The sequence below is a fragment of the Pelobates fuscus genome, chromosome 2 (genome assembly GCF_036172605.1).
Source record: "Pelobates fuscus isolate aPelFus1 chromosome 2, aPelFus1.pri, whole genome shotgun sequence".
In the NCBI taxonomy this organism is placed as follows: Eukaryota; Metazoa; Chordata; class Amphibia; order Anura; family Pelobatidae; genus Pelobates; species Pelobates fuscus.
In genome coordinates this window covers 74,065,985-74,088,045 of record NC_086318.1, presented here as the reverse complement: position 1 = coordinate 74,088,045, position 22,061 = coordinate 74,065,985, and the positions used below count along the sequence as shown (strand labels likewise).

At 44.5% G+C, this 22,061-nt stretch overlaps 1 protein-coding gene across 2 annotated transcripts in view; it reads left to right on the top strand.

Moving 5' to 3' along the window:
- The window catches only part of EPHB1 (EPH receptor B1), a 249,680-nt gene that overhangs the window by 147,936 nt on the left and 79,683 nt on the right, over positions 1-22,061 (top strand). For both annotated transcript variants that reach the window (XR_010086583.1, XM_063442245.1), the window contains exon 4: positions 5,489-5,644. Coding sequence is in view for 1 of the 2 variants with exons in the window: in XM_063442245.1 (XP_063298315.1) it covers positions 5,489-5,644 (156 nt within the window). In the remaining variant the exon portion in view is untranslated. The remainder of the gene's footprint in view (positions 1-5,488; positions 5,645-22,061) is intronic.

Sequence of the window (22,061 nt, the reverse complement as noted above, 5' to 3'; positions counted from 1 at the left end):
TATTACTATTGTTATCTTATTATGTTAATTTATAATGTACTTTTCACTGGTAATCAGATGTAACTTTAGAATAGAATGGTGATGGATAAACTTAACACCCCGGATCTTGTCTGAATAATTTCTGAGCTGTGCGAGGTAGTTCGGAAACATCTGGAGTACCATAGCTAACCATCACTAGATCAGAAAGTGCATGGCATGTATTACTGAATACATTTTTGTTGTTGCCGTGTGTGACCTCATTCGGTCCTTGGAGACCTTGCTCAGCTGATTGCAGATTTGTGAGGTGCTACCTTGATGGGGTGGAGTGGTTTTCTTTTTCTGATTAGGATAAATGATGGAGAGGGAGAGAGACTTTTCTCCTCATCTCCTCGGTGTCAGGATATGAGTCTCCTTGAGGTAGTCAGGGGAAAGGAAATTAATAGACACTGCAGGAATAAGCACTTTTTTCCTGCAATTTCCTTTTAGAGATATAGTCTCTCTAATCTTTATTGAAGCCCTTTAACCTGTCAATCACCACTCTTCTCTAGAAATTAACTGGAGACGATCAGAGGAAAAAGATTGCCATGTTTGGGAGTGGCGGCTGCTTTTCTCTTGTTTTTGAGTTTTACATTTCCTATTTACTAAATGCTGCTTCTTAGAAAGGAAAATAACCTCCTGTTGACCTGTTGCTAATTACAGCTTCGTGTATGACCCTCGGATGGCCTTTGCGGTAATATCACACACCTACCTCCTGATCTGTGTTCCAGGCTCCCAGCGGTTGCCAAAGATCCATTTAGTTTCTGACAATTTACTGCAACAGTCCCTCTCTTAATTATTGCATATGTGCACACAACACGAATGTCATTGATTTAAAATAGTTCTATGTTCTCCAATTCGTCCAGAGCCTCCTTGCCCTGTTTGTGCTTCTCTTCCTAAATATTATTGCCCTGTGTGACCTGTTGAATTGTATTAACTCTGCATTTGTCTCTTTGTGCCATGATTTGAAAAGGTGAGATCTATATTAAAGTATTTGCGTGATCTTATCTGAATTCTGACACTTAGATGTTCTGTCCTTATTCCCATTGCTACTACGGTTTCCTGATCATTACTCTGCCTCTTGTTTGATCATGGTTCTTCTCTGTATCGAGTAGGAGAGAAAAGGCTACTGGTTCATTAAACTGCCCTCACCAAAGCAGATCTTGCAGGTATGATTCTATACTTTGCTGAGTGGCAATTTATTATGGCACAGCAAATCCATAAGTGATACAAGTTTGACATGTTTCATACTTCTAGTACTTAATGATTTACTTAAGTACTTAATTAAGAGTATCTCACATTGAAGTATGAAATATGACAAGTTTGTATCTCTAAAACAGGCTGTAGAATTTTGCATATTCTATTCGCACATTAGATTTGAGTCTGGATTGAGCATAATTAACTGATGGTATCAATAAGTCACATGGCTTTCTTTGTCTGAGAATCCTGGAACAAGTTTGCATACAAAGAGGGTCTTCATACGTGTCCTTATATGGCCAGAGATTTAGCTAAAAGGTGTAAAATCATTATGGTCATAGCTATATAGAATAGTGAACAAAGGACCACGAGGCTTGTTGTATGTTTGTTCTATTACTTTAGAGACTCTATTTTTCCCTTCCTGCAATTACCATCTGCTGTTGAATATCCATTATCCTGTAACTTCCTTTATTATATATTAGTAATTGTAAGAAGAAATCATCTTAAGAAAATGCATGTTTGATGCGTATTGGTGTTTCGAACTGAAACACAGAAGAATTAGAATATATATGTATATTAACATCATGGTGAGCCACCCAACAAAAAGAAAGAAGAGAAATATGTTAAAATAAGGATTTTTTTCTACACAGGCCAACATTTTACAGACTCCAAAAACTACTTCTTCCATAGTTGGTACTTGTTGCTAAATATCGACATTACTCTTACCATTTTCATTATTATTATTATTATTATTTTTTAAATATTACACCAGTAGGAGTGAATGCAGCATAGTAACTTTTTTTCCTGCAAAGCTGCCAGCACCTCAGGGCTAATGGTCAAACGAGTCTTCAAAACCAGTCCTGAGAATATACACACCTTCCCATGTGTTCCAAATTACAAGCCACTACCAAGATGCAATACAGATATTCCGTGCTTTTTTGGGCAGAGTGTGTGTGCCACAGTCCCAATGCATCCATTCTGAAGCAAGCGATTCCTAATATTTTGTTGGGTCTGATTGCACTAGTTATTCCAGCCACACAAAACTCTGTGTGACCTCATATTGCTTGCGTATAATTAGATTTGTGTCTGCATATTGCTGCTGGCCAAGCTGATCTAAGTAAAATTATACTAGTAATCAAATCTCTGCGTATGAGGCACTTTAAATGGCTAAATTGGTACAATGCTGCCTTCCCCAATTGATGGTAATTAAACTGTCTGAATTACATTAGTTCACTGGCACATATATAATATGATGACCAGGATTCCCCTTTAAGGGGTGGAGGGGCAGCAATGGGTTACAGTAAACTAATACAATATTAAGAGTATTGTGTCTCGGCATATGATACAGCTGGTAAATTAAATAGGCACCATTGGCCTGTTCTTTCATTCTTTTGATGATAGCATCTTACCGAAATAAAATAATAAACTGGAAGTAACAAAAAATAAGCTATGGCTATTGTGTGATGTCCTTTCTAAGCAGCACAGTCCAGCTGCTTGATCCTTCGCTTATTCCTCTGGTGTTGACATAGTCATGTTTCACAGCATCTTGTAAAGGTCACACCTGTATTTTAGAATCGGTATATAGATCTGTTGATCCGGAGTGTCTTGAAGGTTCCTATATAGATATATTGATACAGTACCTCTGGGATTAGGATATAGAGCCCATAGGAGGGTTGGGCACTGGAGTAGATTTGTAGAACTGTTGAGATAATCCATACCTCCATAATTGGTAAATTTATTAGAATGCAGTCTTCATGCAGGAATGCAGGATCATATAACGTAGGTGTTTATAATAATACTGTGAACCCCGATGAGGTCGACTCATTTTGAGCTGTTTTGCTTTGTACATAGATCTTTTGTTTCCTTTACCTTCTTTAAATATTGCAATTTCCATTAAATGTATGTCTCATGATAATAACCTTATACAGTATTATTGTCATTGAATAGCGGTGAGGTAACATTTGTTTCGAAAAGCAGTTGCCTCTGATGTAGATTAGAAATATGGTTGTACTTTCTAGATTTGAAATGGGCAAATTCAGTGGACCAGTTGGTTTTTACCTACTGCCTGAATTGAGTTATAAAAACGCTGCACGACCGCCCCCCATAGCTGTTGGCAAATCAATCCAATGAAATCTATTTTATTTATTAAAAAACAAATAACTCCCTAGAATTCTTACATGAATTGGAACTCAAATAATATAGGATTATTTGGGTAATGCAAGATATCCTGCCCCTAAATTTTGGAAGACCGTGCCATGTTGTTTGACTCTTCATCTAATTTCACTTGCCTTGTTCTGTGACTGCTTCTGTCATTTCATTTTCTGTCGAAGTATCATTTTTTTCTGGAGACCAAAAGTCGAAGTATTTTTTTTTTCAGGGAGACCAAAAACAAGTAGGCAAACACGGAGTCTGTTTCAGGCAATGAACAGGTTACATCACTTACATTAAGCACCATATTTACAAAGCAGAGCTAAGTCTTGTTCTTATGATGCTTGTGTTGACCTAGCCAGTAGAGTGGAAATCAATATAAACACAAAGCAAACATATCATGGTCTCAGTCTGTCTGATGATCCTGACTTCGATTTTGATACAGTCACGGACTGGAGTCTGTGGGCAGGCTGCTTAGACATGTAGAGGCGCTGTGTGCTTGACTTTCATTAACCTTCAGTCTCTTTGCTTTGAGGCCTGAGTCTTCAATTGTGGCCAGTCTGGCTGGGGAAAAGTTACAGATATAGGCTAAAACAGCAACCTGAATCGAACGACTTTGTAGCCTTGTTAAAGTGTCTGCGCCGTCACAACTGCTGTCGAGGTGACAGTTTAATGTTGTATTCCTATTCTTTCATTCCCCTTTCTTTCAGCTAATAACTCAAGTGGCATATCAATGATTGACATGTGCATATTTGATTACTTGTGAGTGACATCTTACCATAAGATTTCAGAGATTGACCGTCGGTGGTGAATGAGAGCAGTTTGCACACCTCTCCTTTAAAATAGGGCATCAGTCAGACGTGTTCCCAAAAAATAACATATAGCAATGACAAGCCATGGACAGTTATCTATTTTGCTTGATGGTCTTCACTACTTCCAGCAGACATCTATGCTGATGCATTATTAGAAAATTGTTTGCGTAAAGCAGTTTAAATTTTCACATGTACATCTCACAAAATACAGAAATGTGAGATAAGATGGCAACAATTGAAACTATGTGTCATGTTTGTTTTGGTTTTGTTTGTTATTTTCCCCTCAAGGAGACTCTTTATACTTTTAGTGTTTGTTTTATGTACATAGTTTGTGTCTGTCTATATTCTTTAAATAACTCCTTTTAACTTCTTACAAGGTTGGTTCAAAATAATTTGCACCCAGACCACTTCATCACAACCCGTTTTAACCCTGCAGTGTAAAACATGACCATACCTCAACAACAGCAGTATTTTAATTTCAGGGTTAACCTGCTTCTAGTGGTTATCAATATCTGCGTCAATAGCGGTGCTTCCGTGAAAAAGCAGAGTCAAACTTTTGTGTTTCAGTCAGATGATCTCAGACAGCCCATCTAACTGGCGCAGTGACGCATTTTGCAGTGCATGCTCACTAGCCTCCCAAGGCTTTACTATGGGAAAACATTGGATTGGCTGAGAAGATCAACGTTGATCTCGGCCAAAGAGGTGGAGCTTACTCGCGTAGACAGACTTTTTGAGGGAGAAAAAAAAAGTTAAAAAAAAAACAAAAACTTTATTAACCCTGGCAACTCTGACTTGGTTACCTAAATGGTGACTAGGGCACTGTAGCATTAGCAATACATATTTGTTTTCTGAACACTATACTGTTCCTTTAAGTCTTACATTTTCCAACTGCGATATTTAATCAGTGAGAGGAATAGGTAATCTGGCTGGACAAAAATGGGCAAAAGTACTTTAACTTTAGAAAATGGATTGTTGATGTAGGTTCTATGTTTTCATTGACATAGAGGTGCGATTAAGCAAGACATCTGAGGGTGAGCAAAAAAAAAAAAAATCCTGTTTAAGGAAAGAACAAACAAGAAATGAACCTTTAAACTGCAGAGGGTCTCAACATGTTTGGAATGTGTCAAATTTGTAGACAAATTTCACACCTAAACTAAATAAGAGTCATATGAACCTATGGAGTTGTTCGAAAAGCATGCCACTAACTATGTTGCCTTTATTTCTTACCCTAGGGTTATTGCAAATGAATCCGCTCTGATAGACTTTATTGTCAAATGCTAATTCTATTGTATGCATTCTTTCCTTGTTTTTTTTAGCCTGCCCAGCTGCAATGTTTAAAGCCAATCAAGGCATGGGAATATGCTCCCAGTGTCCTGCTAACAGTCGCTCCACTGGTGAGGGTTCTCCTATCTGTACCTGTCGCAATGGCTACTACCGAGCTGACTTTGACCCACCAGAGGCCATGTGTACAAGTAAGTTTACATCCATCCAAAATGAAAGCCAGACGTGAACTTAAATGAATTTGAGAGAGACTGCTTTTATAAATATTCACCACTTTTAGATGTGAGAAGTTAATGGATACTGGTATAAATTGAATTTATTGTCATCCCATCTACTAGTACATATAATGCTAATATTATTATTATTATTGGTATTTATATAGCGCCAACTAATTTGCGCGTTATATAGTGCCAACTAAATAGCGCGTTACAATATTATGAAAGGGGGGAAATTGTATAATAAATGAGAATTACACAATGATATGGGAACAATAGGTGACATCATATGTAGTACATAATACATATGCTAATACATATGACGCTAAGATGTTTACATAATATATAGCATATAATGCTATTGATATATACAATTTGGTCCATTATTTGATATAAAATTGTAGTTGATCTATATTCATTTAAAAGCAAACAGCAACATGTAGCGTGTGTGTATGTATGTATATTATATATATATATTGCAAGTCAGTTGTGGTTTGCCAAAACCAGGCAGCAGGTAAGTCTAAAAGAAATGGAGGGTAAATTAAAGGTGGGAGTGAAGGGTTGACAGGTCTGAGAGGAGAGGGGTCCCGGTTAATAAATAGTCAACTCCCACAACTCCATATATTAGGCTTGTACACAGCAGAAAAAAAATACTTCACATAATCAAGTGAGAAAAAGTAACCAATAGAGGTGAAATAGAGAAGGGCCTTAAAAAGTTATATTTACATATTTGTATATTTAATAAATGTATACATATATATTGTTTTACTTTTCCTCCTTGTTTCCTTCTCTCTATCCATGCAATCTGTGAATACAATCAGATTTAGTAGCCATCCCCTCGCCATTAATTATCTTGGTTTTTTTTTACCAATCATCTCGCTGTTTATATATATATATATATATATATATATATATATATATATATATATATATATTTATGTGTATGTATCTGTGTACAATAATCTGCAGTATGCCTAGGTGCTAACCCACGTGAATATGAATAAAAATAATAATTGGCAGCACTCAAAGGACTTCCAATAGAGAAACTTTACGAAAGTTTGTCCAACAAAATCCACATTTTAAAACCCTATAGAGCCGTTATCAAGACTTGATATATATGTATATATGTATATATATATATATAACAAAACCAAGAGGGCTGCACTCACCTGAACATGCATACATTATAGGGTGCTGCTGGGGCCAAAATATACAAAATACGCAATCCAGCGCACTCGCTTATTCACTAAACAATGATTTCAAATCTTAGAGATTGTAATAGTTTTATTTAAAAACACCTCACCTAGGCAAAAAATTATAGGGTTTAGTTATATTATATGATCATACATTGCATAAGCCTGCCAACTACGTCAAAGTACCCCATATTTGGCAGGTCCTATCCTAGTAGCAGCCTAATGCTTGCTCTGCCCTGCCGAATATGGGGTACTTTGACGTAGTTGGCAGGCTTATGCAATGTATGATCATATAATGTAACTAAACCCTATCATTTTTTGCCTAGGTGAAGTGTTTTTAAATAAAACTATTACAATCTCTAAGATTGTGAAGTGTTTTTAAATAAAACTATTACAATCTCTAAGATTTGAAATCATTGTTTAGTGAATAAGCGAGTGCGCTGGATTCTGTATTATATATATATATATATATATATATATATGTGTGTATATATATATATATATTATATATGAAACATGGGGGATGGTTGCACTCACCTGAACATGCTTAAGTGGGGTGCTGCTGGGGGCCATATTATACAATAAGCAATACACAAGATCCAGCGCACTCTCCTATTTACTAAACAGCAACTTCAATGTTGACAGATTTTATTAGTTTTTAAACGTTTTTTTAAAAACACCTAATCTAGGCAAAAAAATACTGGGGATTTAGTTACATTATATGATCAGGGGCGGACTGAGAACCCTCAGGGCAAAATAAATCAAGGGCCCCCTTACAGGCCCCACCCATACTCCGCAGCAAGCGCCACCCATGTCCCGCCTCCATGCACCGCCTCCAGCCACGCCCTACACAATCTTTAGACACAAGGAACAAAAGTGCAATAATCCCTTCAAGGCCCCAGTAGAGACTACAATTGAGGGCTAATGGGCCATGGAGGGGGGTCTTTCTAGCAGAGGCTATCTCAGTGTCCTTTAGAGAGTGTGTTAGAAAGAATCCCCTCCAGGCCCTATTAGAGACTACAATGGAGTCTAACAGGCTTGGAAGGGGGTCTTTCTAACAGAGGCCATCTCAGTGTCCCTGCTGGAAACAGTCGCCTCCAGGCCCCAGTAGAGACTACAATTGAGGGCTAATGGGCCATGGAGGGGAGGAGCATTCTAGCAGAGGCTATCTCAGTGTCCTTTAGAGAGTGTGTTAGAAAGAATTTCCTCCAGGTCCCATTAGAGACTACAATGGAGTCTAATGGGGCCTGGAGGGGGGTCTCTCCAACACTCTGGTTCCTATTCACAATATAGCAACACAACATAGCTGATACCTAGGCCAAGTTGGCTCGTCTTACCTTAATTACTGTTGCTGGCTGGCAGTCTGTGGGCTTGCTGGAAGGCTGTGGGCTTACTGGCTGCGGCTGGCAGGCTGTGCGCTTGCTGGCAGGCTGTGGGCTTGCTTGCTACTGCCGGCAGGCTGTGGGCTTGCTGGCTGCGGCTGGCAGGCTGTGGGCTTGCTGGAAGGCTGTGGGCTTACTGGCTACTGCCGGCAGGCTGTGGGCTTGCTGGCTGCGGCTGGCAGGCTGTGGCTTGCTGGCTGGCAGGCTGTGGCTTGCTGGCTGCGGTTGGCAGGCTGCGGGGTTGCTGGCTTTAAGCCTAACTGGTGGCCTGTAGGCTGGCTGGCTGTCTACTGGCCAGCCTGTGGGCTGGCTGGCCTGTGGGTTGGCTGGCTTGCTGGCTACTAGGGCACTCGTAGATTATTTAAAGAAATAATCCATGCACAATAACCACTACTACTCTGTGTAGTCGTTATGGTGCCAGGAGGGCCGGGCCCCCCTCCCAGAGTAAGTAGTCAAACCGTTTAAGAACAGTTTGACAACTTACCTGGGGTCTGCTGGGATATGAGGCTGTAGTAGGGTATAGGAGCAGTGGTGCAATGTGTAAGGGGTGCAGTCTGTGTGAAAGGTTCAGTGTGTGTGAGGGGGTGTAGTGTGTGAATGTGTAGGGTGTGTGGGGCAATGTGTGTACGAGGGGGCTGTGTATGTGTGTGGCAATGTTAGTATGGGGGGCTGTGTGTGTATGGGTGGGCAGTGTATGTGTGTGTGTGTGAGGCAATGTGTGTAAATGTGTATGGTGTGTGTGGGGGCAGTGTGTGTGTATGGTGTGTGTGGGGGCAGTGTGTGTGTATGGGGGGCAGTGTGTAAATGTGTATGGTGTGGGGGCAGTGTGTTTATGGGGCTAAAGTTCACTCTCACCACTGCGACCACCAGGAATACCTGGTGGTCACAGTGTTGAGAGTGAACTCTAGCCCGTAGCTCCAGGGCTAGAGTTTACTCTTGCAAGAGCCGTAACGTTGCCGTGGTAACCGCGGCAACGATCTGTGCTCGCGCAAGAAGGACCCAGAGGAGCTGCAGGCTGAGCTCCCGGGTCCTCTCTTCCTCCCTCCCCTGCCGGCTGCCCGCACGGTGCCTGCGGACAGGGGAGGGGGCAATTGCCCTCCTCTTACTCCCCCCTCCCCCTCTTCTTACCCCCTTCTTACTCCCACTCTCTTCTTACCCCCATTCTTACTCTCCCCTCTTCTTACTCCCCCCTCCCCCTCTCCTTACTCCCCCTTCTTACTCTCCCCATCTTCTTACTCCCCCTCCCCCTCTTCTTACTCCCACCTCTTCTTACTCCTCCCTCTTCTTACTCCTCCCTCTTCTTACTCCCCCCTCTTCTTTTTTTTTTTTTTTTTTTTTTTTTGAAATTCTTTATTTTTGAGGGTTTGCAGGATCAAAACTTGTTTTACATTAGGTGCATATATAGGGACAGGAATATGCAATGCAATCAACATGGATTTCACAGTTTTGGCATCACAGTTTGAACAAATTTGCACCTTTGCCGTGCAACCCGTTTTTATTTTAATATTCGTCTCAAGACCCTCGCTTGCTGGGTATGTTTATTCAATGCTGCTTATTTGGAGGGTGCAGTTATCTAGCTACTTGAGCTCAGCTTAAGGATGTGGGGACTAGTAATGTGTGCGAGCTCTTAGGTGATGGTATGGGAATACATGAGAACTTGGCCTGCGGCCGCTTATACAGTTGAGCCTGAGGGGGGGGGTGGGGGAGGTTCGTCTTAGACAGAATAACATACTATCTGCTTATGGAGCCATATTTGATATCTTATGTACGCTAAACATGAGCGAGCTATCGTCTATATACAGGTAACTTTAGGAGTTATGGAATGAAATGTAGTGTACGCGTAAACTAAACTAAAACTAACAACATTTTTTAAAATCAACGGGTGTACCAGGTACAGGAGTTTGTACGTAAAGTCCTATTCAAAGGCCTGCATTGGTAGTTGGCGAAGGCCAGTGATATGTAACATGTCCACTTGGAGGGCTTCATGTCAGAGAGCCTGTGGTCCTCGGTGCTGTACCTCTAGGTGCAAACGGGGTGATATCTGCTACGTTCCATTTCGGGCGTGTGCCCATAGATGCTGCTGGTAACGAGAGTCCCAACGACTGTAAGAAGGTAGCTGCCTCTGAGATGTGAGACATGGACATCTGTTTCCCGGCGTGGTCCGTCATGAGGCGGTGCGGGCCCCATTTGTAAGAGATGGAGTTCTCCCTTAGGTGCATAGTGACGGTGCGGAGGGATCTGCGCCACGTGAGGGTCTGTCTGGATAGGTCCCTGTATAGCGTGAGAGTATCACCCTCAAAGGCAACAGTAGGTGAGCCTTTTGCTGCTCCCATTAGGGCCCCTCGGTCTGAGTCCTTGATAAATTTAATGAGCACGTCTCTTGGGGCTTCCTGGGGTGCCTTGGTTGCTTTGGGGAGACGAAAGCAGGAGTCTATCCCCACTTGCTTTGCCTGCTTTGGGACCAGCAACGTGGCTATGAGCCTCCTGCAATAATGTGGCAGTTCCATGCTGGTAATTGTTTCGGGCACTCCTCTGATCCGCAAGTTCCTAGCCTTGGCTTTGTCTTCCATGCTGGCCATTTGGGCCGTCAGCATTGTGCACTGCTTTTGTAGGGATCCCAGTGTGGCATCTGTGGCCGCTTGCACCACTCTGGTACCCTTCATGGTCTCTTCGAGTGACCCTACCCGGCCAGTGAGCGTTGAGACCTCGCCTCGGACTTGTGCCATGTCCGCGTCGAACATCGCCTTAATCTCCTGCATTAGCGCCTTGATGTCGGCCTTTGTAGCTGGAGCAGCATCCCCTTGTTCTTGCGGCGGCCGGGTTGTGGTCAGTGTCCTCCCGGGAGCGGGAGCAGAGTCAGGTATACTCTCCTCATCCGAGGATTGGGAGGCATAGGCCTCTCTCGGCGCCATCTTGGCGGGTACTTGCCGTTGAGTCTGGCGCATAAAAGTGCTGATATCTTGGGAACCGGGGTCCGGATCTGCTCGGCTTTTCTTCGCCTTCTTCCCCATGGTGTAGGGGGTCGGGGGACCGGTGTATGGGTCCCAATGTTGGTTCTGACCGCAGAAAAGCCAGGTATAGCGGGTCCCGAACTCGGAGCTGTCGTGCAGTGCGACTTGCTCGCTCAGGCGCTGGCTCCGCCCCCCTACTCCCCCCTCTTCTTACCCCCTCCCCCTCTTCTTACCCCCTCCCCGCTCTTCTTACCCCCTCCCCGCTCTTCTTACCCCCTCCCCGCTCTTCTTACCCCCCTCCCCCCTCTTCTTACTCCCCCTTCCTCTTTTTACTCCCCCCTCCCCTCTTCTTACCCCCTTTACTCCCCCCCTCTCTTCTTAATCTCCCCTCTTCTTACCCCCTCCCCCCTCTTCTTACTCTCCCCTCCCCCTCTTCTTACTCCCCCCTTCCTCTTTTACTCCCCCTCCCCCTCTTCTTACTCCCCCCTCCCTTCTTACCCCCTCTCTCTCTTCTTACCCCCTCCCTCTTCTTACCCCCCCTCCCTCTTCTTACCCCCCTCTCTTCTTACCCCCCTCCCTCTCTCTTTTTACCCCCCTCCCTCTCTTTTTACCCCCCTCCCTCTCTCTTTTAACCCCCCTCTCTCTTTTAACCTCCCCTCTCTTTTAACCCCCCTCCCTCTCTCTTTTAACCCCCCTCTCTCTTTTAACCTCCCCTCTCTCTTTTAACCTCCCCTCCCTCTCTCTTTTAACCCCTCCTCTCTCTTTTAACCCCCCTCCCTCTTTTAACCCCCCCTCCCTCTCTTAACCCCCCCTCCCTCTCTCTTTTAACCCCCTCCCTCTTTTAAACCCCCTCCCTCTTTTAAACCCCCCTCCCTCTCTCTTTTAACCCATCTTTTAACAACCCCCCCTCTCTTTTAACCCCCCCTTCCTCTCTCTTTTTACCCCCCTCCCTCTCTCTTTTAACCCCCGCTCCCTCTCTCTTTTAACCCCCCTCCCTCTTTTAACCCCCCTCCCTCTCTCTTTTAACCCCCCTCCCTCTCTCTTTTAACCCCCCTCCCTCTCTCTTTTAACCCCCCTCCCTCTCTCTTTTAACCCCCCTCCCTCTCTCTTTTAACCCCCCTCCCTCTTTTAACCCCCCTCCCTCTTTTAACCCCCCTCCCTCTCTCTTTTAACCCCCCCTCCCTCTCTCGTTTAACCCCCCCTCCCTCTCTCGTTTAACCCCCCCTGCCTCTCTCTTTTAACCCCCCCTGCCTCTCTCTTTTAACCCCCCCCTCTTTTAACTCCCCCCCTCTCTCTTTTAACTCCCCCCCCTCTCTCTTTTAACTCCCCCCCCCTCCCCTCCCCTCCCTCCCTCTCTCTTTTTACCCCCTCCCCGTAGCGTGGCCGAGAGGCTCTGCGTCCGCTGTGCCGACCGGATTGATAGGAAGGTGCACACACACTGAGTGTGCACCTTCCTGTCAGTCCGGCCGGGTACAGGAAACAGAAACTCCTGTTCCGCGCGGAACAGGAGTTTCTGTTTCCTGTACCCGGCCGGACTGACAGGAAGGTGCACACTCAGTGTGTGTGCACCTTCCTATCACTCCGGCCGGCACCGCGGACGCAGAGCAGCTCGGCCACGCTACGGGGAGGGGAGGTGAGAAGCTGCAGCCGCCTGAGCGCTCTTAAGAGAGCGCTCAGGCGGCTGCAGCATTTAAAGGGGCGGCCGGGCCCCCTGATGGCGGGCCCCCCTCCCGGCCGGGCCCTCGGACCATGTCCGAAGTGCCCGACCGGTCAGTCCGCCCCTGTATATGATCATACATTGCATAAGCCTGCCTCAACGTCAATGTACCCCATCTTTGGCAGGTCCTACTCTCACAGTCTAATGTCTGCTCTTATGAGATTAACCCACTTACTTGGGAAAAATATATATATATATTGGCACGGTCATTTTCCTTGCAGCAGTATATAGTAATTTAAATAAGTTATGTTCATTTTAAATCCATTCTACATTTGAACTAGAATCAAATTTACCATTCTTTGCACTCATTTGCATTCCTTTTGTATACTAAGCTGCACTCAGGCGAAGCTGTCAAATTTCCCCTTTTCTCTCTGCTTTTTCTTGAGAATCATTGCTCAAAGTCATTCACCAACATGATATCTGTCCTGTAACTGTAAATGGTTCCCTCTATAAAATGTGTAGCCTACGGTGCTAATATAATGGATTCCTTAACACATCTAAAGGACTTATCTTCCTTTTCTTATTTTAATGTGTCCAAACATATTCAGATTAGACAAGCTTTACATTCAAAGGAAGACAGCTTGGATCTACTATTGACTTCTAAGAAAGGAGCACTTTCTGAGTGAGTTTACAGAATGACATATACCATTTTCCTTTGAATATGTGAATAGGAACCCCTTGCACATGCTCAAAGCAGGACTGTTCTAATATGGGATTAGCCTAACCCCTGGCCATGAACGGTATAGTAAAGGTGCTGAAACAGAAGTGGACCTGTGCCAGCAACACCCTTTAATTATTACAGGGAGACGTTCAGAATGGAGGGGAATCTTAGGCTGTTCAGAATGCATTGTTCAGACACAAAACGCTTTCTGCCAAGGCGACATGTGTTAAGCCCTGTAGCTGCTCCTTGGGTTAGTAATAGTGATGATATACTTTACTACCTGCCATATTTTAATTTATTTTGTTATGTAACTTTTGCTGTAATAATTATGTATTTTACCTATGAGTTTTGCGTTGATTCGAGTGCAAGAATTTTTGTAATAAAATGTTACGCATACGCAAGATAAAAAAGTAACAGAACGTCGATTTTTTTTATTTTTTTTTTCATTGAGAATCCATATTAAGTAAACTGTGATGAGAACGGAACACCAAACCGTATCAGTAGGATTCCAACACTGAACACCTACCCAAATGAAAATGTTTTTACTAGGAAATTATTTAAACGGTACCACTATCATTAGTTCCCACAGAAATCATATATATATATACTCCCTATAAGCACAACACTACACCCCCTGCACATTCATTACCCTCTATACACACACTCTATAACACACACACTATACTTCCTGCACATATATCCCTTACACATGCACTACATCCTCTCTCACTATACATCTTATACACATACAATACATTCCCAATACAAATACTTACACTATACCCAACTATACACACACATTGCAGCACATATAGACACATTTGCACTGCAACTCCTAGACACACACTTTACAGCTCCTAGGTGCATGCACAATGCAACCCCTACACACATACTGCTGCCCCTAGATACATACAAAACAAACACACACTATACCCCATAGACACAAATTGTAAACCACAAACAGACCTTTACACACACTACACCACAAAGAGTTTTCTCCACGCAATCCCACAAGCAGCCTACAAACATATGCAACATGACAGAGAGCACCCCACACAAGCAAAACTCCCTTTTTGAGCTCTGTCCCACTTTTGTCCTCTGGTATTCCACTATGGTGGACAGCAGAAACCAGTCACTATCAAACGCAATGCATGTGTGTCATTAAAGTCAATAGTGCTGCACAGAATTGTTTTTTAATTTTTCACATACAAGCAGTTTATCAGGTCTCTGTGCATGAGATGCCCTAGAGGGGCATCAAACATGCTCATTTTGGAGGGATGTGCTTGTCATTAGTGATGTCATAACATGCCCCGTCTGAGGCTCTACCTCTCCTATTGGGCTGCTCTGCCTTTAACTGACTGGGCTGATCTTTGACAGAGTCCAGCTCTGACTATAGATAACATGAAGTGAGAATTTTGGGGATGAGTTGAGTAAGGGGCTCTATTTGATAGTTTGCAAGATATCGTGCTGCAATGCTTGCTGAAGCATTAAAGTTCATTCCTACGCTGGAGGATGTGAATTTCTTGTTCCTTGTAGTTATGCGGCAATGAAGTGGTCTTATTTAATACATTTATTATCGTCCTGACAATCTCCCTTAAGACCTCATTTTATTGCATTGAGCAATTATAAGAGAGAAAAATTTACACGTTGGCCATCTCACATCACACTTCGGCCACCTCTTCTGCTTACATCTCAAAAGGTTACACTGCAGCTTTCATGTAATATTAATGATAATATTATTACTCGGAGCGGACCAGGAATGCATCTTAACTCAGACAGTGCTGGGCTGCTGATTATATGCTTTGAAGAGACTTCTGGCAAAATGTATTTATTTATTATTTTTTGTAATGTTAAATGTTCTTAGAACGGCTGAACGTTAACATTATAGCGACAAGTATGCAACTTCCTAATACATTGGTAATGTTGAAATATACATAATTTGAATTTTGTATTTTGTTTGCCATTAAATTTCTCAACCCAAAAAATGGCATGATACCCAAAAATTGCTAATTTGTTCCTTAAAGGGTTACTCCAACCCTTAATACAATTTATTTTGTAGGTTCATGCCCCCCAGAACCTGGAAACGTAAAACTTGTAATTCAGTGCCGGTCAAAGCACCTGGCACTGATCTCCCTCCTCCATCTGATGTCAGCAAGGGCCTCATTTGGTCAACTAACAGGGTTTTCAAATAGAAGCCTGTGATTGAGCTGTTTAGCCAGCTCTGAGTGCATGTGCAGTGCAGTGCAGTGCACCGAGGGCAGAAAGGGAAAGAGATCTTCCCCTTGCAGGTGCCCTTCCTGCAAGAGAAATGATTATTACATCTGTTGCCAGCGCGTAGAAACTCTGCACATCCAGACTCCTACCACCATGACCACTTCAAATCACTGAAGTGGTCATGGTGGTTGCAGTAACCATTTAACATTGTATTACTGCCTAAAGAAGGAATGTGCAAAGCCCTTTGTCTTAAAAAGGTTAATATATAGAAGTGAGTTATAAGGCAAATCGGTGCCTGTTCATTTCAGGTTTGCTGACCCTTCCATATCTTTCCCCTTCTCTCTGTCTCTCTGTCTCTCTGTCTCTCTGTCTCTCTGTCTCTCTGTCTCTCTGTCTCTCTGTCTCTCTGTCTCTGTCTGTCTCTGTCTGTCTCTGTCTGTCTCTGTCTGTCTCTGTCTGTCTCTGTCTGTCTCTGTCTGTCTCTGTCTGTCTCTGTCTGTCTCTCTGTCTCTGTCTGTCTCTCTGTCTCTCTGTCTCTCTCTGTCTCTCTCTGTCTCTCTGTCTCTCTCTCTGTCTCTCTGTCTCTCTCTCTCTCTGTCTCTCGGTCTCTGTCTCTCGGTCTCTGTCTCTCTGTCTCTGTCTCTCTGTCTCTGTCTCTCTGTCTCTCTCTCTCTGTCTCTCTCTCTCTGTCTCTCTCTCTCTGTCTCTCTCTCTCTGTCTCTCTCTCTCTGTCTCTCTGTCTCTGTCTCTCTGTCTCTGTCTCTCTGTCTCTCTCTCTGTCTCTCTCTCTGTCTCTCTCTCTCTGTCTCTCTCTCTGTCTCTCCCAAAATGTATTTTATTGCGCCTTTATTTGTGCTCTCGAGGGATATTTGAAGCAAGGCTAAATTACCCATAGGACATGAAGTAAATGGGCTTAGCTTAATGGTAATTCAATTCAATGAAAAATGCAAATATTTCTATGTTCCACTACACAGTAGCTCCCTTTCCTTCCTCTGAGAATTGATGGCTGGCCATTTTCATTTGCCATTTCACACATTACCATTAGATTTTCAGTCCCCTTTTGTGCTGGGCCTACTACAGTGAAGGTTAAACAAAAAAACAAAACAAAAAAAAACAACAAAAAAACCTTGACTAGGAACCTGTTTCGGCTTTCTCTGCACATAATAAAATGGAAATGTGAAAGAGCCGTTCTTCTTATCTTAAACAGGATAAACTCTGTTGTGTTTCATATTCACATATTTCATATAACCAGCTTCCTCTAACAACCTGTGGTAACGTTTACATTGATCATGGTCCAATGCCAAGGCACCCTACCGAGGGTATAACTTAACCTTAGCAAATCCCCACAGATTTAGTTATCAGCTTGGTGTTCATGAATTAATACCTGCAGTAGTTTGAGCCACAACTCAAATTCCAAAGTTGTGAGACAGGTTCTCAGGTTGAGACTTCCAAACATGCATGCTCACTGACAATGCACATTCTATTTATGAGAATGCTTTCCAAGAGTGTGGTGGGAATTCACTCGAAGGGTCCTTCACTTGCTTGCTGTAGTGTTTTTTTTTTTTTGTCTGAGTGGAGGTTTACCAATATGCTTGATTGATGTATTGATTGCAACAAAAACTAGGGGAGGGCAGAAGTCCCTTCATGGTCTTCCTGCCCCTATGGACCAGCCTCCACTAATTGCAACAAGACATACATTAGGTATGCTGTTAACATAAGAAAATGTTGACGAGTGTGCAGCCAAAGCACCGGCTTGCTCTGACATCATGCTCATCATATTGAACAAGTTATCGATTTTCTGTCATTTGTTTATTTGTCCATCTTATTTCCAGTGAATTTCATACCAGTGTAATTCCAAGCCATATCATGCAGCAGTGATGTGCTGCTGAGTGGCCAAATACAACATAAAGCGCATTATGTGCTAAGCAATTGTAGTGTAACTTTATTACGATATGTCCAAAGTCATGTCTGCAAGCTGTTTTTTACCCATTACCTCCATAATGTTGACTGTTTCCAGGATTTGTTATATTATGTTTACTTATAGATTGTATTTAACAAAAATGCATAGGCAATGTGTGAAAAAATAAAATGTATTGTAGACCCTCACATCTCTGCATCCTGCAACTGGGCGCCTCCATCTTTGCTTCGTGTCAGTCATTGTTATGTGTTCTGTCCTTTGCACTTGGCAGTCGGCATTCGAAGGAAAGAGAGAATTCAAAGAAGAGAAGACATGAAACATTTAATGGTATAAATTCCAGAGAAGTGACAGTGCCCCGTCATAAAGTTTACATAATCACATAACCCTTAAAGGGACACTGTTTGCCCTGCAAATACTTCATCTCATTGAAGGGGTATTAGTGTCTGAAGTCCCCTGGCACTGTCCTTTCATTCTGCATTAAACCATGTTTTAATGCTAAACAAGGGTCCCCTGCAGACCATCAGCTCTGAGTGCTTGGGCTGATGAAGACACATTTGCTTGAGAGCAATGGGTTGCTTTGATTGGCTGAAAGTGTCAGCAGACACTTGCCGGTGTCAGCAGTGTCCATTGCCGGTATGAATTTGTATGGCTATAAGGAAGTGTGTAATCTCTTCCCTAGCCATACCTCTAGTAGGAGTGGTGCTGTGGGTTGTAAGGAACTGCTCAAACATGGTTTAACAATGAATAGAGGAACAAGCACTTTAACCAATTCAATGACATCGCTTTAAAAGTGAGCTTTTCTTGATTTTGTTTATTCCTAGTATCTCATTTTTGGATCTTTCATAATCTGTGTAATGAGCAGCATCTATTAGTTTGTTAAATAGTTGCAATTAGTCTTTTTGTGAATGGAACTGATTGGAAATGACGTACAGTATATTGTAGGACCTTACTGGATATATACATCTCTCAAGAAGAGGGAAAGGACTGGCAAAGGCATCCGATTTCAGAAGCTGCACCATGCATGGGACATTCAGTGGAGCGGGGCTGTATTCATTTATTTTTTTAACTTTGTTGCTTTTTTGCAGATTTTATTAAAGACACGGAGGCTCCTATTATGCATATCTCTTTCTTTATTTCCTCAGCAGCAAAGATAGAGGAATATAAATATTATCAAAAATGAAAGAAAAAACTGTACAGGCATAACGAGTAGCCAATCACATAACAGAGGAAGTAGCTATATAAGTCCTGTGTCTCCCACAATCCCCCTCTTTCTTTGCTGCTTCCTCAGACAGCTAAGTATTTTACTTGAGCTCTCCTACTCATTGCATTTTGTTTACTTGTGATTCATGTTTTGCTTATGCTTGTTTCATTATTGTCGTTTTTATTTATTGTTGATTACTATCTAGTACCTACATCGTTGGTGTATTGGGGGTTTCCCCTAGGGGCTTTGCCCGCCGCCGCGGGCTGTTTTCCCTCATACCGCCCCTGTTGCCGCTTCTCGGCGCTATCTCAGCCGCGTGCCCCCTTTCTCTGTGGACGCGACTGAGTGTGCTCGTTTTCCACTCTCGCGGGCTGCCCACGCGGGTGGGTGCACGCGCCCCTTCCCCCGCCTGGAGCCGGTCCACGGGCACACCCTGACACGTGCGGCGGCCATTTTGGGCGATCATTCGTTTCACCCTGCTGTGCCGGGCGGTCGGTCCCTTCCTACGGGTCCCCTTGCTACACCAACGATCAGGTTTAGCCATTTTTTCTGTTCTACTGGGTTAATCAACCCATTTTTTTTTCTAGTATTCAATTTTGCTTCTGTTGTACCTCACTATGCAGGATTGCAAAGATGGGCCTACTGTCCCTTCTGGGGATTTTACGATAGATAATCCCGAGGGCGCTATGGCCTCTCAGGAACTCCAGGCCTTGTTGGAAGCTACTATGGCTTCTTCCCTTGAAAAGGCTATTGCCTCCGCTATGGGGACTGTCTCATCCTCCTTTGCCCAGTCACTTCAGTCTGTGCTCTTGCCTTCTATGGCTGCCCCTAACCCCCTGGGTGCGGGGTCCCCTTCCCCTGCCCTGACTGTGCCGGGTGCCCGTAAGGCGAAGGCAAAGGCTAGACATCTCGGGTCCCACTCCTCGATGCAGGCTTTGCCTGTCATGACTGACACGCCTTTGGCGGTCGCAGATAGCGCGCATCCCACGCGCACAAGAGCCCCTGGCCGGGCTAAAAAGGCTAGATTGTGGAAACGGGCTAGAGCCCTGGATGATGGGTCGGATACCGACCGGAGTGTGGACAATGATTCCGATGTTATGGAATATGACTCCTATGGGGAGGACGAGTCTGGCGAGGATCAACCCCTTACGGGTGTCACCCCTTCGGGGTCCTCTGCCGTCCCCCGTAGAAAAGTGCCTGACCCCGCTGGGGATAATGATAAAGGGCTTTTAGACCCACAGGGGAACCCCCTGTTTGACCCGGACGACCTGCGTCACCCGCGGTCTGCCGAATGGGTCCCTCCGGACCATATCGCCCAGTATGTGGCTAAGAGGATTCGCACACCTCTGTCAAAGGAAGGCCGCAATAAATTGCGTGCCGAATGCCCACGACCCACCCTCCCTGGCGCTGCCTGTAAGACCCCTGAAGTGGACCCTCAAATTGCCCAATTTCTTAATAAATCTGGGTGGAAGCCTAAAAAGGGTCTTGATCACTCACTAAAAGGGTGCCAGGATAAAATTCTGGATACGCTGGGCCCCCTGTCTAAACTGTACGAGCTCCTCGAGGCAGCCCGTAATGGCGACTCAGTTCTAGATATGGACGTGGCCATCGGGTGGGTCCAGCGAGCTATATGCCTTGTGGGGAATGCCAACACGGCTATGTCTTCCGAGAGACGCAAGGCTATTCTCTTGAAAATAGACCCTAAACTGGCTGCTATGACCGTAGCTGAACCTGACTCAGCCGATGAGGGGATGTTGTTCGGCACATCCTTTGTGAAGGACATGGGGTCCTATGTAAAAACCTTTACGGCTATTGACAAGGCGCAAGCTAATATGAAGCGCGTCTTCGCGCCCAAGGTTTTCGGTGGGGCCGGGCGTAGCAGGAACCGTCCTCCCGGCCGTGGTTTCCGTGGCTCATTCAGGGCCAACAGAGGTTCCTTTTTCCCCTCTCGTGGGCTCCAGGACCCGAAAACGCCTCCTTTCTTCCCGGCCAGAGGGAGATCGTGGGGCTCTAGATACCCCCGTGGTGGGTCGTCGGGCAGACGCCCTTATGGTGAGTACCCCTTCTTCCCTTCTCGATCAGGTTCGGGTGGCGGGGAGGCTAGCCTTATTTTACCCAAGGTGGGCAGTTATTACCTCAGATGCTTGGGTTCTGCAATGCGTAAAGGGTTACCAACTAGATTTTGTTTCCCTGCCTGTCCAAACGTATACCCCCAGGGAGTTGTCCCTCCCACGGGAGCAGGACGCGATGATCTCCGCGGAAGTCGCGGAGATGTTCTCAAAGGGCGCCATCGAAGAATTGCCGTTCGCCACTCCAGGCTTTACGAGCAATCTCTTCCTTGTACCCAAGAAAGGGGGCGGTGTCCGCCCAGTGATAAACCTTCGCCCTCTCAACGCCTTCCTACGCTACCAACATTTCCAGATGGAAGGCATCCATTGTCTCAGAGACCTCCTGAGACAGTCGGATTGGATGGCCAAATTGGACCTGAAGGATGCATACTTCACGGTTCCAATAGCGATAGAATCCAGGGACTACTTGCACTTCACCTGGCACGGACGGCGTTGGCGTTTTACATGCCTTCCGTTCGGCCTCTCCTCGGCTCCTTGGTGTTTCACCAAGGTTATGAAGCCGGTGGTGTCGTTCCTCCGTACCCGAGGGGTTCGACTAATTATTTACCTGGACGACATCCTGATCATGTCACAGTCGTTGGAATGCCTGAAGTTGCATTTAGACTGGACGATCAACCTCTTACAGAACCTAGGTTTTCTGGTAAACTGGGACAAGTCGGTCCTGACACCCGCCCAGTCTATGGAGTTCCTGGGGTTCCAGGTGGATTCCGTGCGGCAGTTCCTGTACTTGCCAGAATCCAAGATAAAAGCCATCCAGAAGGAGCTCCGTCGAGCTCTTCGCGCTTCGGACTTGTCAGTCCGGCAGTTGGCGAGGATCATCGGCCTACTGGCCTCCTCCATTCAGGCGATATTCCCAGGCCCCTTACATTACCGGGCTCTCCAACGGCTCAAGGGGTCACACCTACGTTCGGGTCGATCATACGAATCCCGACTTTGTCTGGACGAGGAGTCCAGAGACGAGCTGGTATGGTGGTTGGCACACATGGAAGCCTGGAACGGAAAAGCAATTTTCGGTTCCGTTCCGGAC